The 15237-nt window shown below is 39.9% G+C and overlaps 1 protein-coding gene across 35 annotated transcripts in view; it reads left to right on the top strand.

The window, feature by feature from the left end:
- The window catches only part of LOC139760425 (aminopeptidase N-like), a 194928-nt gene that overhangs the window by 164267 nt on the left and 15424 nt on the right, over positions 1–15237 (top strand). For all 35 annotated transcript variants that reach the window (XM_071683657.1, XM_071683658.1, XM_071683656.1 and 32 more), the window contains 5 exons: positions 3028–3205; positions 3549–3885; positions 7121–7263; positions 7477–7667; positions 7808–7978. In XM_071683657.1, coding sequence (XP_071539758.1) covers positions 3028–3205; positions 3549–3885; positions 7121–7263; positions 7477–7667; positions 7808–7978 — 1020 coding nt within the window. The remainder of the gene's footprint in view (positions 1–3027; positions 3206–3548; positions 3886–7120; positions 7264–7476; positions 7668–7807; positions 7979–15237) is intronic.

The raw sequence follows: 15237 nt of genomic DNA, 5'->3' as shown, positions 1-15237 counted from the left end.
TTGATAGTTGCTTTATGATTAATTGATGGTTACTTCATGATTCCTTCATGTTAATTAATGGTACTTCATGATTACTTTTTGGCTACTACATGATTACTTGATGGTTACTTGATGGTTATTTCATGGTTACTTAATGGTTAGTTCATGGTTACTTTCAAGATTATTTCATGGCTATTTCATAATCACTTGATGGTTACTTGATGGTTACTTCATCATCTCTTCATGTTACTTCATGGCTACTTCATGATAATTTGATGGTTACTTCATTCTTTTCATGTTACTTCATGGCTACTTCATGATAATTTGATGGTTACTTCATGGGTACTTCATGGTTACTTCATGCTAACATTATGGTTACTTCATGCTAACATTATGGTTACTTCATGCTTAACTTTATGGTTACTTCATGCTAAATTATGGTTACTTCATGCTAACATTATGGTTACTTCATGCTAACATTATGGTTACTTCATGCTAACATTATGGTTACTTCATGCTAACATTATGGTTACTTCATGCTAACATTATGGTTACTTCATGCTAACATTATGGTTACTTCATGCTAACATTATGGTTACTTCATGCTAACATTATGGTTACTTCATGCTAACATTATGGTTACTTCATGCTAACATTATGGTTACTTCATGCTAACATTATGGTTACTTCATGCTAACATTATGGTTACTTCATGCTAACATTATGGTTACTTCATGCTAACATTATGGTTACTTCATGCTAACATTATGGTTACTTCATGCTAACATTATGGTTACTTCATGCTAACATTATGGTTACTTCATGCTAACATTATGGTTACTTCATGCTAACATTATGGTTACTTCATGCTAACATTATGGTTACTTCATGCTAACATTATGGTTACTTCATGCTAACATTATGGTTACTTCATGCTAACATTATGGTTACTTCATGCTAACATTATGGTTACTTCATGCTAACATTATGGTTACTTCATGCTAACATTATGGTTACTTCATGCTAACATTATGGTTACTTCATGCTAACATTATGGTTACTTCATGCTAACATTATGGTTACTTCATGCTAACATTATGGTTACTTCATGCTAACATTATGGTTACTTCATGCTAACATTATGGTTACTTCATGCTAACATTATGGTTACTTCATGCTAACATTATGGTTACTTCATGCTAACATTATGGTTACTTCATGCTAACATTATGGTTACTTCATGCTAACATTATGGTTACTTCATGCTAACATTATGGTTACTTCATGCTAACATTATGGTTACTTCATGCTAACATTATGGTTACTTCATGCTAACATTATGGTTACTTCATGCTAACATTATGGTTACTTCATGCTAACATTATGGTTACTTCATGCTAACATTATGGTTACTTCATGCTAACATTATGGTTACTTCATGCTAACATTATGGTTACTTCATGCTAACATTATGGTTACTTCATGCTAACATTATGGTTACTTCATGCTAACATTATGGTTACTTCATGCTAACATTATGGTTACTTCATGCTAACATTATGGTTACTTCATGCTAACATTATGGTTACTTCATGCTAACATTATGGTTACTTCATGCTAACATTATGGTTACTTCATGCTAACATTATGGTTACTTCATGCTAACATTATGGTTACTTCATGCTAACATTATGGTTACTTCATGCTAACATTATGGTTACTTCATGCTAACATTATGGTTACTTCATGCTAACATTATGGTTACTTCATGCTAACATTATGGTTACTTCATGCTAACATTATGGTTACTTCATGCTAACATTATGGTTACTTCATGCTAACATTATGGTTACTTCATGCTAACATTATGGTTACTTCATGCTAACATTATGGTTACTTCATGCTAACATTATGGTTACTTCATGCTAACATTATGGTTACTTCATGGCTGCTTCATGATTCCTTGATGGTTAATTGATGGTTACTTCATGGTTACTTTCTGATTACTTCTTGATTACTTCATGGTTACTTCGTGGTTACTTCATGCTAACATTATGGTTACTTCATGGCTGCTTCATGATTCCTTGATGGTTAATTGATGGTTACTTCATGGTTACTTTCTGATTACTTCTTGATTACTTCATGGTTACTTCGTGGTTACTTCATGCTAACATTATGGTTACTTCATGGCTGCTTCATGATTCCTTGATGGTTAATTGATGGTTACTTCATGGTTACTTAATTGTTACTTTATGATTACTTCATGATTACTTCATGGTTACTTCATGATTACTTCCTGGTTACTTCATGATTACTTCTTGGTTGCTTCATGATTATTCTATGATTACTTCATGATTACTTCATGGTTACTTTCTGATCACTTCACGGTTACTTCATGATTACTTCTTGATTACTTCATGGTTACTTCATGATTACTTCATGGTTACTTCATGATTACTTCACGGTCACTTCATGGTTACTTCATGATTACTTCATGATTACTTCATGGTTACTTCATGGTTACTTCTTGATTACTTCATGGTTACTTCATGGTTACTTCGTTTTTACTTCATGGTTACTTTCTGATTACTTCTTGATTACTTCATGGTTACTTCGTGGTTACTTCATTACTTCATGGTTACTTCATGGTTACTTTCTGATTACTTCATGGTTACTTCATGGTTACTTCGTTTTTACTTCATGGTTACTTCATGGTTACTTCATGGTTACTTCATGATTACTTTATGGTTACTTCTTGATCACTTCATGATTACTTTATGGTTACTTCTTGATTACTTCATGATTATTTCATGATTACTTCATGGTTACTTCATGGTTACTTCATGGTTACTTTCTGATTACTTCATGATTACTTCATGATTACTTCATGATTACTTCATGGTTACTTCGTGGTTACTTCATGATTACTTCATGGTTACTTCATGGTTACTTTCTGATTACTTCTTGATTACTTCATGATTACTTCATGATTACTTCATGATTACTTCATCGGTGTGGTTATCTTGTCAAGTGTGCCATATTCGTCAGGGCGTACGGCAACGCTGAGCAAGATGACCTGTGGCAGTTCCTGAGTGAGGCGGGTCATGAGGAGGCGACGCTGCCTGCTGACCTGACCGTTAAGATGGTCATGGACACCTGGACGCTCCAGATGGGTTACCCTGTGGTCAAGGTGGTCAGAAACGGTACATTGGCTACTCTCACACAGGTAACATACTACTGACATATAAACATGACACTAAGACTTCTCATATTGACATACAAACATGACACTAAGCCTTCTCTAATATAAATACTTGTCTTAATCGGCACTAATGTATATATTTGTCTTGATCGGCACTAATGTATATATTTGTCTTGATCGGCACTAATGTATATATTTGTCTTAATCGGCACTAATGTATATACTTGTCTTGATCGGCACTAATGTATATATTTGTCTTAATCTGCACTAATGTATATACTTGTCTTGATCGGCACTAATGTATATACTTGTCTTAATGGGCTCTAATGTACATGCTTGTCTTAAACAGCCAATTTGATCATTACAGGAGAGATTTTTGCTGATAAAGAATGAGAACTGGACAGACAGTCATGACTACAAGTGGTGGATCCCACTGACCTACACGACTCAGGAAAATCCTAATTTTGAGAGTACTCCCCCGGACGTGTGGATGAAGGACTCTGAGAGCCAGATCATGATATCCTCTTTACCCAGTCAAGAGCACTGGGTCATCTTCAACGTACAAGAGACAGGTTTCTACAGAGTCAACTATGACGATGACAACTGGAATTTACTCATCAAACAACTGAACACCAACCACACCTTGATCCATGTGGTGAACCGAGCCCAGATTATTGACGATGCCTTGGATCTGGCACAGGCAGGTACGATCAGCTGAAGGTGACGATAGCCACACTCATCATCACCTTCCAGTGGTCGCTGAAGGTGATGATAGCCACACTCATCATCACCTTCCAGTGGTCGCTGAAGGTGATGATAGCCACGTTCATCATCCCCTTCCAGTGGTCGCTGAAGGTGATGATAGCCACACTCATCATCACCTTCCAGTGGTCGCTGAAGGTGATGATAGCCACGTTCATCATCACCTTCCAGTGGTCGCTGAAGGTGATGATAGCCACACTCATCATCACCTTCCAGTGGTCGCTGAAGGTGATGAGAGCCACACTCATCATCACCTTCCAGTGGTCGCTGAAGGTGATGATAGCCACACTCATCATCACCTTCCAGTGGTCGCTGAAGGTGATGATAGCCACACTCATCATCACCTTCCAGTGGTCGCTGAAGGTGATGATAGCCACACTCATCATCACCTTCCAGTGGTCGCTGAAGGTGATGAGAGCCACACTCATCATCACCTTCCAGTGGTCGCTGAAGGTGATGATAGCCACACTCATCATCACCTTCCAGTGGTCGCTGAAGGTGATGAGAGCCACACTCATCATCACCTTCCAGTGGTCGCTGAAGGTGATGATAGCCACGTTCATCATCACCTTCCAGTGGTCGCTGAAGGTGATGATAGCCACACTCATCATCACCTTCCAGTGGTCGCTGAAGGTGATGATAGCCACACTCTTCATCACCTTCCAGTGGTCGCTGAAGGTGATGATAGCCACACTTATCATCACCTTCCAGTGGTCGCTGAAGGTGATGATAGCCACACTTATCATCACCTTCCAGTGGTCGCTGAAGGTGATGATAGCCACACTCATCATCACCTTCCAGTGGTCGCTGAAGGTGATGATAGCCACGTTCATCATCACCTTCCAGTGGTCGCTGAAGGTGATGATAGCCACACTCATCATCACCTTCCAGTGGTCGCTGAAGGTGATGATAGCCACACTCATCATCACCTTCCAGTGGTCGCTGAAGGTGATGATAGCCACACTCATGACCACCTTCCAGTGGTCGTGAAGGTGATGATAGCCACACTCATCATCCCTTACATGCACATATATATACATATACATATCAACATATACACATATAACTACACAGACATATACATACACAGACATATACATATAAATATTTGTAAATTTTCATACTTACTTGCCTTCATCCATTCCTGGCGCTACCCTGACCCACAGGATATAGCATGGCCCACAGGAAATAGCATACCTACCCCCTGCTTCAGCGAGGTAGCGCCAGGAAAACAGACAAAGAAGGCCACAGTTGTTCACTCAGTCTCTAGCTGCCATGTGTAATGCACCGAAACCATAGCTCCCTATTCACATCCAGGCCCCACAAAACCTTTCCATGGTTTACCCCCAGGCGTTGTCTCAATCCCTTGACAGCACGTCGACCCCGGTATACCACATCGTTCCAATTCACTCTATTCCTTGCACCACTCTCACCCTTCTGTATGTTCAGGCCCCGATCGCTCAAAATCTTTTTCGCTCCATCCTTCCACCTCCAATTTGGTCTCTCGCTTCTCCTGCTTCCCTCCACCTCTAACACATATATCCTCTTTGCCCTCCTTTCCTCATTCATTCTCTCCATATGTCTAAACCATTTCAACACACCCACTTCTGCTCTCTCAGCCACACATCTCTTTTCCCCTTTCATTACTTACTCGATCAAACCACCTCACACCAAGCATTCATTTCCAACACATCCACCCTCCTCCGTTCAACCTTATCTATAGCCCTTGATTCACAACCATTTAATGATGTTAGAACCACTATTCCTTCAAACATACCCATTTTTGCTCTCTCCGAGATAACATTCTCTCCATCCACACATTCTTCATCGCTCCCAGAACCTTCGCCCCCTTCCCCACCCTGCGACTCACCTCCACTTCCATGGTTCCATCCGCTGCTAAGTCCACTATAATTAGAAAACTTCATTTCCTCCAATTTTTCTCCATGCAAACTTACATCCCAATTAACTTGTCCCTCAATCCTACTAAACCTAATGATCTTGCTCATATTCACATTTACTCTCAACTTTCTCCTTTCACACACTTTTCCAAGCTCAGTCACCAACTTCTGCAGTTTCTCCCTCGAATCAGCCACTAGAGCTTTACTATTGGCGAACAACAACTGAATCACTTCTTAGGCCCTCTCATACCCAGCAGACTGCATACTCGCCCCTCTCTTCAAAACTCTTGCATTTACCTCCCTAACCACCCCATTCATAAACAAATTAAACAACCATCAGGACATCAGACATCCATGCCGAATACCGATCTTCACTAGGAACCAATCACTCTCCTTAGTAAAAACTTTTCACTGCTTCCAGCAGCTTACCTCCCATACCATATACTCCTAAGTTCTTCCACAAAGCATCTCTATCAACTCTATCATATGCCTTCTCCAGATCCATAAATGCTACATACAAATCCATTTGCTTTTCTAAGTATTTCTCACATACATTCTTCAAAGCAAACACCTGATCCACACATCCTCTACCACTTCTGAAACCACACTGCTCTTCCCCAATCTGATGCTCTGTACATTCCTTCACCCTCTCATTCAATACCCTCCCATACAATTTTCCAGGAATACTCAACAAACTTATACCTCTGTAGTTTGAACACTCACCTTTATCCCTTTTGCCTTCGTACAATGGCACCATGCATGCATTCTGCCAATCCTCAGGCACTTTATCATGACCCATACATACATCGAATATCCTTACCAACCAATCAACAACACAGTCACCCCTCTTCTTGATAAATTAACTGCAATACCATCTCAACCTGCCGCCTTGCCGGGTTTCATCTTAAGCAAAGCTTTCTCTACCTCTTCTCTCTTGACCAAACCATTCTCCTTGACCCACTCACTTCGCACACCGCCCCAAGCAATACATCCTACATCTGCCACTCTATCATCAAACACATTCAACAAACTTTCAAAATACTTTCTCCATCTTCTCACTTCATCACTACCTGTTATTACCTCCCCATTTGCTTACTTCACCGATGTTCTCATTTGTTATCTTGTCTTACGCACGTTATTAGCTTCCGTAACAAAGATTTGAATGTTGATAAGTCTATGTTTGACTTTCATAAATGCTTAGAATTCTTTTGTGTGTGTGTGTGTGTGTGTGTGTGTGTGTGTGTGTGTGTTTCTTAATGGTATATCATCTAATTCCCAGGTCAGTTATCATATAATACTGCACTGAACGTGAATGTCTACCTAAGGAACGAGACTGAGTACGTTCCCTGGGAATCTGCTTTATCCAACCTGGAGTACCTGGAGATGATGTTTACCCGGTCAGCTGGCTACGGCGCTCTCAAGGTCAGTCATCAGTCATTTCCAGAATCTTTCAGACATGACGTAATCATTATCAGGGAATACAACACATCTTATAATTAGCTCTTGTCAGTCAAATCATGATCACGGATGGCAAGGAGTTGCTACAGCAGTGAATGTGTGGAGATAGTCTGAGTGAGCTTACGAACTTGAAGACATTATCTGTAGCATCATTTCATCTTTGTTTCTTGACCACAGAGTTATCTCTTGGCCATCCTCACTCCATTGTATGATTCTGTCGGGTTTGAAGATAACTTGAACGACCCTCTGCTGGAACAGTACAAACGAGTCGAGGCGTTATCATGGGCATGCAACTTAGATTACCAGGACTGTGTACACAACTCAGTCAGCCTCTTCCAGCAATGGATGGATAACCCAGCTAACAGGAGGTAAATTCCGCTTATCTATTTACAAGTGCACTTAAGCAACACTGGTGTTCAAAATATTGGACGAAGACACAGTCGATGAGCCATAACTAGACGTTCAATAATTGCAAGTTGTCTAACTAATTGGTCGTTCTCGTCTTCAGCATAATCTCCCCGAACTTGATGACCACAGTGTGTTGTACAGCCATAGCTGCCGGAGGTGAGGAGGAATGGAACTTTGCCTGGAATCAGTACCTCACTTCCAACGTCGGGGCAGAAAAAAACAAGCTGCTGGTTGCCCTTGGATGTAGTAGGGAAATATGGATCTTGTCCCGGTTAGTTACAGTCTTCCAACAACTTAGGACGACAGTTAGAAATGTAATAAATTCCTTTCATTATGAATTATCTTTATCTGGATCAGTCATCAGTACAGTTATCACAAATGTTATAAATTCTTTTCATTACAGATTATCTTTTTCTGGATCAGTCAGTACATAACATGTTCTCCTACATGTAACAACTTATGAATTGATGTAATAAATGTAATTTTCTACATTACAATAACGTATGTAAACACCAGAACAAACAAAACAGTTCATGTTTGTGATGCAACATAAACGGTTTTGTGAAGCCAATTCTGCCAATGGAAGTTGAAGGTTGTTACATTAACGTTGTGTAGTACAGCTGTGAATGTTCTGTAACACAACTATAGGATGTTCTGTAACACAACTATAGGATGTTCTGTAACACAACTATAGGATGTTCTGTAACACAACTATAGGATGTTCTGTAACACAACTATAGGATGTTCTGTAACACAACTATAGGATGTTCTGTAACACAACTATAGGATGTTCTGTAACACAACTATAAAATGTTCTGTAACACAACTATAGGATGTTCTGTAACACAACTATAGGATGTTCTGTAACACAACTATAGGATGTTCTGTAGCACAACTATAGGATGTTCTGTAACACAACTATAGGATGTTCTGTAGCACAACTATAGGATGTTCTGTAACACAACTATAGGATGTTCTGTAGCACAACTATAGGATGTTCTGTAACACAACTATAGGATGTTCTGTAGCACAACTATAGGATGTTCTGTAGCACAATATAGGATGTTCTGTAACAACTATAGGATTCTGTAGCACAACTATAGGATGTTCTGTAACACAATATGGATGTTCTATAGCACAACTATAGGATGTTCTGTAACACAACTATAGGATGTTCTTGCACAACTATAGGATGTTCTGTACAACAATATAGGATGTTCTGTAACACAACTATAGGATGTTCCATAGCACAACTATAGGATGTTCTGTAACACAACTATAGGATGTTCTGTAGCACAACTATAGGATGTTCTGTAGCACAACTATAGGATGTTCTGTAGCACAACTATAGGATGTTCTGTAACACAACTATAGGATGTTCTGTATCACAACTATAGGATGTTCTGTAACACAACTATAGGATGTTCTATAGCACAACTATAGGATGTTCTGTAGCACAAATATAGGATGTTCTGTAGCACAACTATAGGATGTTCTATAGCACAACTATAGGATGTTCTGTAACACAACTATAAGATGTTCTATAGCACAACTATAGGATGTTCTGTAACACAACTATAGGATGTTCTGTAGCACAACTATAGGATGTTTTGTAGCACAACTATAGGATGTTCTATAAGCACAACTATAGGATGTTCTGTAACACAACTATAGGATGTTCTGTAGCACAACTATAGGATGTTTTGTAGCACAACTATAGGATGTTCTATAGCACAACTATAGGATGTTCTGTAACACAACTATAGGATGTTCTGTAGCACAACTATAGGATGTTCTGTAGCACAACTATAGGATGTTCTGTAACACAACTATAGGATGTTCTATAGCACAACTATAGGATGTTCTGTAACACAACTATAGGATGTTCTGTAGCACAACTATAGGATGTTCTGTAACAAAACTATAGGATGTTCTGTAACACAACTATAGGATGTTCTGTAACACAACTATAAGATGTTCTGTAACACAACTATAGGATGTTCTATACCAAATCTATAGGATGTTCTGTAACACAACTATAGGATGTTCTGTAGCACAACTATAGGATGTTTTGTACCACAACTATAGGATGTTCTGTAACAGAACTATAGGATGTTCTGTAGCACAACTATAGGATGTTCTGTAGCACAACTATAGGATGTTCTGTAACACAAGTATAGGTTGTTCTGTAACACAACTATAGGATGTTCTATAGCACAACTATAGGATGTTCTATAACACAACTATAGAATGTTCTGTAACACAACTATAGGATGTTCTGTAGCACAACTATAGGATGTTCTATAGCACAACTATAGGATGTTCTGTAACACAACTATAGGATGTTCTGTAACACAACTATAGGATGTTCTGTAACACAACTATAGGATGTTCTGTAACACAACTATAGGATGTTCTGTAACACAACTATAGGATATTCTGTAGCACAACTATAGGATGTTCTGTAACACAACTATAGGATGTTCTGTAACACAACTATAGGATGTTCTGTAGCACAACTATAGGATGTTCTGTAGCACAACTATAGGATGTTCTGTAACACAACTATAGGATGTTCTGTAGCACAACTATAGGATGTTCTGTAACACAACTATAGGATGTTCTGTAGCACAACTATAGGATGTTCTGTAACACAACTATAGGATGTTCTGTAGCACAACCATAGGATGTTCTGTAGGACAACTATAGGTTGTTCTGTAACACAACTATAGGATGTTCTGTAGCACAACTATAGGATGTTCTGTAACACAACTATAGGATGTTCTGTAGCACAACCATAGGATGTTCTCTAACACAACTATAGGATGTTCTGTAACACAACTATAGGATGTTCTGTAACACAACTATAGGATGTTCTGTAACACAACTATAGGATGTTCTGTAGCACAATCATAGGATGTTCTGTAACACAACTATAGGATGTTCTGTAACACAACTATAGGATGTTCTGTAACACAACTATAGGATGTTCTGTAGCACAACTATAGGATGTTCTGTAACACAACTATAGGATGTTCTGTAACACAGCTATAGGATGTTCTGTAGCACAACTATAGGATGCTCTGTAACACAACTATAGGATGTTCTGTAACAAAACTATAGGATGTTCTGTAGCACAACCATAGGATGTTCTGTAACACAACTATAGGATGTTCTGTAGCACAACTATAGGATGTTCTGTAACACAACTATAGGATGTTCTGTAACACAACTATAGGATGTTCTGTAGCACAATCATAGGATGTTCTGTAACACAACTATAGGATGTTCTGTAGCACAACTATAGGATGTTCTGTAACACAACTATAGGATGTTCTGTAACACAATCATAGGATGTTCTGTAACACAACTATAGGATGTTCTGTAACACAACTATAGGATGTTCTGTAACACAATCATAGGATGTTCTGTAACACAACTATAGGATGTTCTGTAGCACAACTATAGGATGTTCTGTAGCGCAACTATAGGATGTTCTGTAACACAACTATAGGATGTTCTGTAACACAATCATAGGATATTCTGTAACACAGCTATAGGATGTTCTGTAACACAACTATAGGATGTTCTGTAACACAACTATAGGATGTTCTGTAACACAACTATAGGATGTTCTGTAACACAACTATAGGATGTTCTGTAACACAACTATAGGATGTTCTATAGCACAACTATAGGATGTTCTGTAACACAACTATAGGATGTTCTGTAACACAACTATAGGATGTTCTGTAACACAACTATAGGATGTTCTGTAACACAACTATAGGATGTTCTGTAACACAACTATAGGATGTTCTGTAACACAACTATAGGATGTTCTGTAACACAACTATAGGATGTTCTGTAGCACAACTATAGGATGTTCTGTAACACAACTATAGGATGTTCTGTAACACAACTATAGGATGTTCTGTAACACTACTATAGGATGTTCTGTAGCACAACTATAGGTTCTTGACAGCAGCCGCCCAGGGTGGTACTGACTGAGGGTCGTTATGTGGTGGCCGGAACCATCTTACTTGCCATGTCAGGATTGCTGGTCTTACTTTCTGTCTCATCAACACGGGACTACCGGGCTAATCCTGCCATCTTACAAGCACAATACTACTGCTCAAACCCTTGCTTGTTATTTCACATAAATATTCTTGCCAACTTCTGTTCACTCAGACATTTGTAAGTATTATCATGACAGAGTTCGTCAGATCTCTGGTCCCTGGTCCCCCTGCATCATGGGGCGCTAAGAATCTCTGGGTTTCTGCCTGACTCAACTGCCAATGACAGGGAGGACTCTGGCCGTACTAGTACCGGCCCCTCCCACGACCTTTCCCTATCTGTTAGATCTTCCTCATTACCTGTTCATTATACCAACATTCGTGGTCTCTCCAGTAACCCCTCTCCAGTTGAACACCATCAGTCTACTGTCTCTCCTAATATCTTACGTCTCTCTGAGACACAGTTGTCTAATTATGTTCTCACAAGTCCCTTCTTCATATCTAACTATCACCTCTGCTCATGATTCCGGTACAAAGGTGGTGTTTGTCCTTATTCCAACATCAACACACCTGTTGCATGCCTCAAGGACCTTCACTCTCCAAACTTTTATGTTACGTGGCTCAAGGTCTGTCTCCAAACTCACACTTTTCTTGTATTTCGTCTCTTCATCCCATACGGATGGTGAAGGGATTGGTGCCCTCACGGTCTCCATTCTCAGTGATTTTGAGCAAATTATCTCCCACCCTACCCATATTCCTGGCTGCTGTGACCAATCTCCTAATATTCTGGATTTGTTTTTCACCTCTAGTCCATCCCGCTGTAAGTACACAGTCTCACCACCAGTTGGTTCATCTGATCACATCCTTATGGATGTATCTATTCTCACGGCACCTACCCCTCCAGCAGCACCTTCTAAACGTAAATATTGGCACATCAACAAAGCTGAGTGTAATAACTTACGTAACTTCTTTTTTAACTTTCCTTGGGTAAATTATCGTGTGTTATGTGGTGATGTTTCTGTGCCACCAGACGCATAGCAGAGATTATTCTTCATCTAATCCATGGTTCAACCGTTCCTGTTCTGAGGTCATCCAGGCAAGGCATCAGGTGTATCGGGCTGGGAAAAACTCTCCTTCCTCTGGCTCCCAGTCAGCTTTCATCACTGCCCGTAATCACTGCCAGCACGTTATTCGTGAGGCAAAGTGTTCCTTTATTCATAGGAAGTGTGATAACCTCTCCTCGTCATCCACTGATAGGTCTTTCTGGCCTTTAGCTAAGGGCATCTCTAACACATTTTCTCTTTTCGGTTTTGACGGTACTATAACTGTCTCTCCCGTAGACAAAACAACTCTCTTTGGTTCCCGTTTCTCCTCTAACTCCACCTTGGATGACTCTAACATTCCTTCACCTTCTGATGCTCCTCTTACTAATCCTATGTCTCTTCCCGTAATCTCTTTTCGGACTGTTCGAAAAGTGCTTCTCTGTCTCTCTGGACACAGGCAAGGCTTATGGTCGTAATGGCAACCATCCCCGTGTACTGAGTGTGCCTCTGAACTTGCACCTGTGCTTGCTCGTCTATTACGTTTCTGTTCAAAAACCAAAACTTTTCCTTCTCCTTGGAAGCATGCATTGGTACATCGCATCCCTAGGAAGGGTGACCGTTCTGACCCCTCTATCTATCGTCCTATTGTTTTGACATCTACCTTTTCTAAAGTTTCTGAATCCCTTTTCAACTCCCATATCCTCAAACACCTCGAGAATCACAATTTTCTCTCTGACCTAATCCCACAAATGTCTGGTCATCATTCCTGAAAGATTTTTAGGAGTCATGTGTAGTTGCCCTTGATATCCAAAGCTTTTGATAGGGTGTGGCATCGGGGTCTCATTTCTAAGCACCCTTCTTTTGGCTTCCCTCCCTCACTTTGCTCCTTCTTATCTAGCTTCCTCTCCGACCGATCTATCTCTGTGGTTGTTGATGGATCAGTCTCCCCCATTTTTTCCAACAATAGCGTTGTCCCGTAAGGCTCTGTCCTTTCCCCTGCACTTTTTCTCCTTTTCTTCAATGGTTTCCTCTCTTCCACAATATATGCCAATGCACTCATACGGTGACGACTCAACACTGTATTCGTCCACATCCTTCATTTCTGCTCCCTCTTCTCTCACCCGATCTTCATCTCGCCTTGACACAGTTTCCTCGATAAACTCAGACTTGAACAGGACATCTCAGTGGGGTAGACGAAATCTTGTAAAGTTTAATGCCTCGAAGACTCAAATTTCTACCCATCTCTCTATCGTAAACTCGCAAATCTCGTTTCTCCTTTAACGCTTCTGTTAATTCCACCTCTTGAATCAATGAATATACTTGGTTTTACTGTAACATCCACTTTTACTTGGAAACTTTACATTACGGGAATAGCTAAGTGCGCCTCTGAGAAACTGGGTATCCTGTTGTTATAGATGTTGCTCCGTTTATACAAAGAAATGATTGTCCTTGTATGGAGTACTGCTCTCACATCTGGGTGGTTCTAGCTATACATCCTTACTTGACAGAGTTGAATCGAAAGCGGTCTGAATTATAAACCGCCCCATGTTAACTTCCAAACTTGACCCCACTTGCCCTGCGCCTTAGTGCTGGTTCATTTCCTTCTACAGGTATTATTTTGGTTTATGTTTCCGAGAGCTGGTTACTTGTGTGCCTCCACCATTAGCTAGACCGCACAATACTCGGCGAGCTGCTGCGTCATATGATTACTTTGGCCGTTTGCAACCCAAGGGTGGGCCGTTTTGATAACTGTTTCTTTCCCAACACGTCGAAGCTTTGAAACTCTCTACCTTCTCATGTCTTTCCCAATACCTATGACCTGGCACATTTTGAAAGACAGGTTTTTCACTTCCTCCAAAGTTCATGAATACATTCCCTTGTCTCTTCCTTTTCCACTTTCATAATCCTTTCTATTTTTCAATGGTGTTGACTTTTGTCCATGGATGGACCCTTCAACATAAGGGAAAACAATTACAGGATGTTATGTAGCACAACTACATGATGTTCTGTAACACAGCCAAAGGATGTTCTGCAACACAGCTCTAGGATGTTATGTAGCAAAACTACAGGATGCTCTGTAACACAACTACAGGATGTTAAGTAACACAACTACAGGAGGTTATGTAGCACAACTACAGGATGTTCTGTTACACAACTACAGGATGTTAAGTAACACAACTATAGGATGCTGTGTAGCACAACTACAGGGTATCCTGTAACACAGCTACAGGGTGTTCGGTAACACAACTACAGGATGTTCTGCAACACAGGTATAGATTATGTGGCACACCTACAGGATGTTCTGTAACACAACTACAGGATATTAAGTAACACAACTATAGGATATTATGTAGCACAACTACAGGGTATTCTGTAACACAACTACAGGATGTTCCGTAACACAACTACAGGGAATTCTGTAACACAACTACAGGATGTTCTGTAACACAACTATAGGATGTTCTGTAACA

The sequence above is a fragment of the Panulirus ornatus genome, chromosome 36, assembly GCF_036320965.1.
Source record: "Panulirus ornatus isolate Po-2019 chromosome 36, ASM3632096v1, whole genome shotgun sequence".
NCBI lineage: Eukaryota > Metazoa > Arthropoda > Malacostraca > Decapoda > Palinuridae > Panulirus > Panulirus ornatus.
The sequence above is the reverse complement of the archived record's forward strand: the minus strand, read 5'-3'. Positions and strand labels throughout refer to the sequence as shown.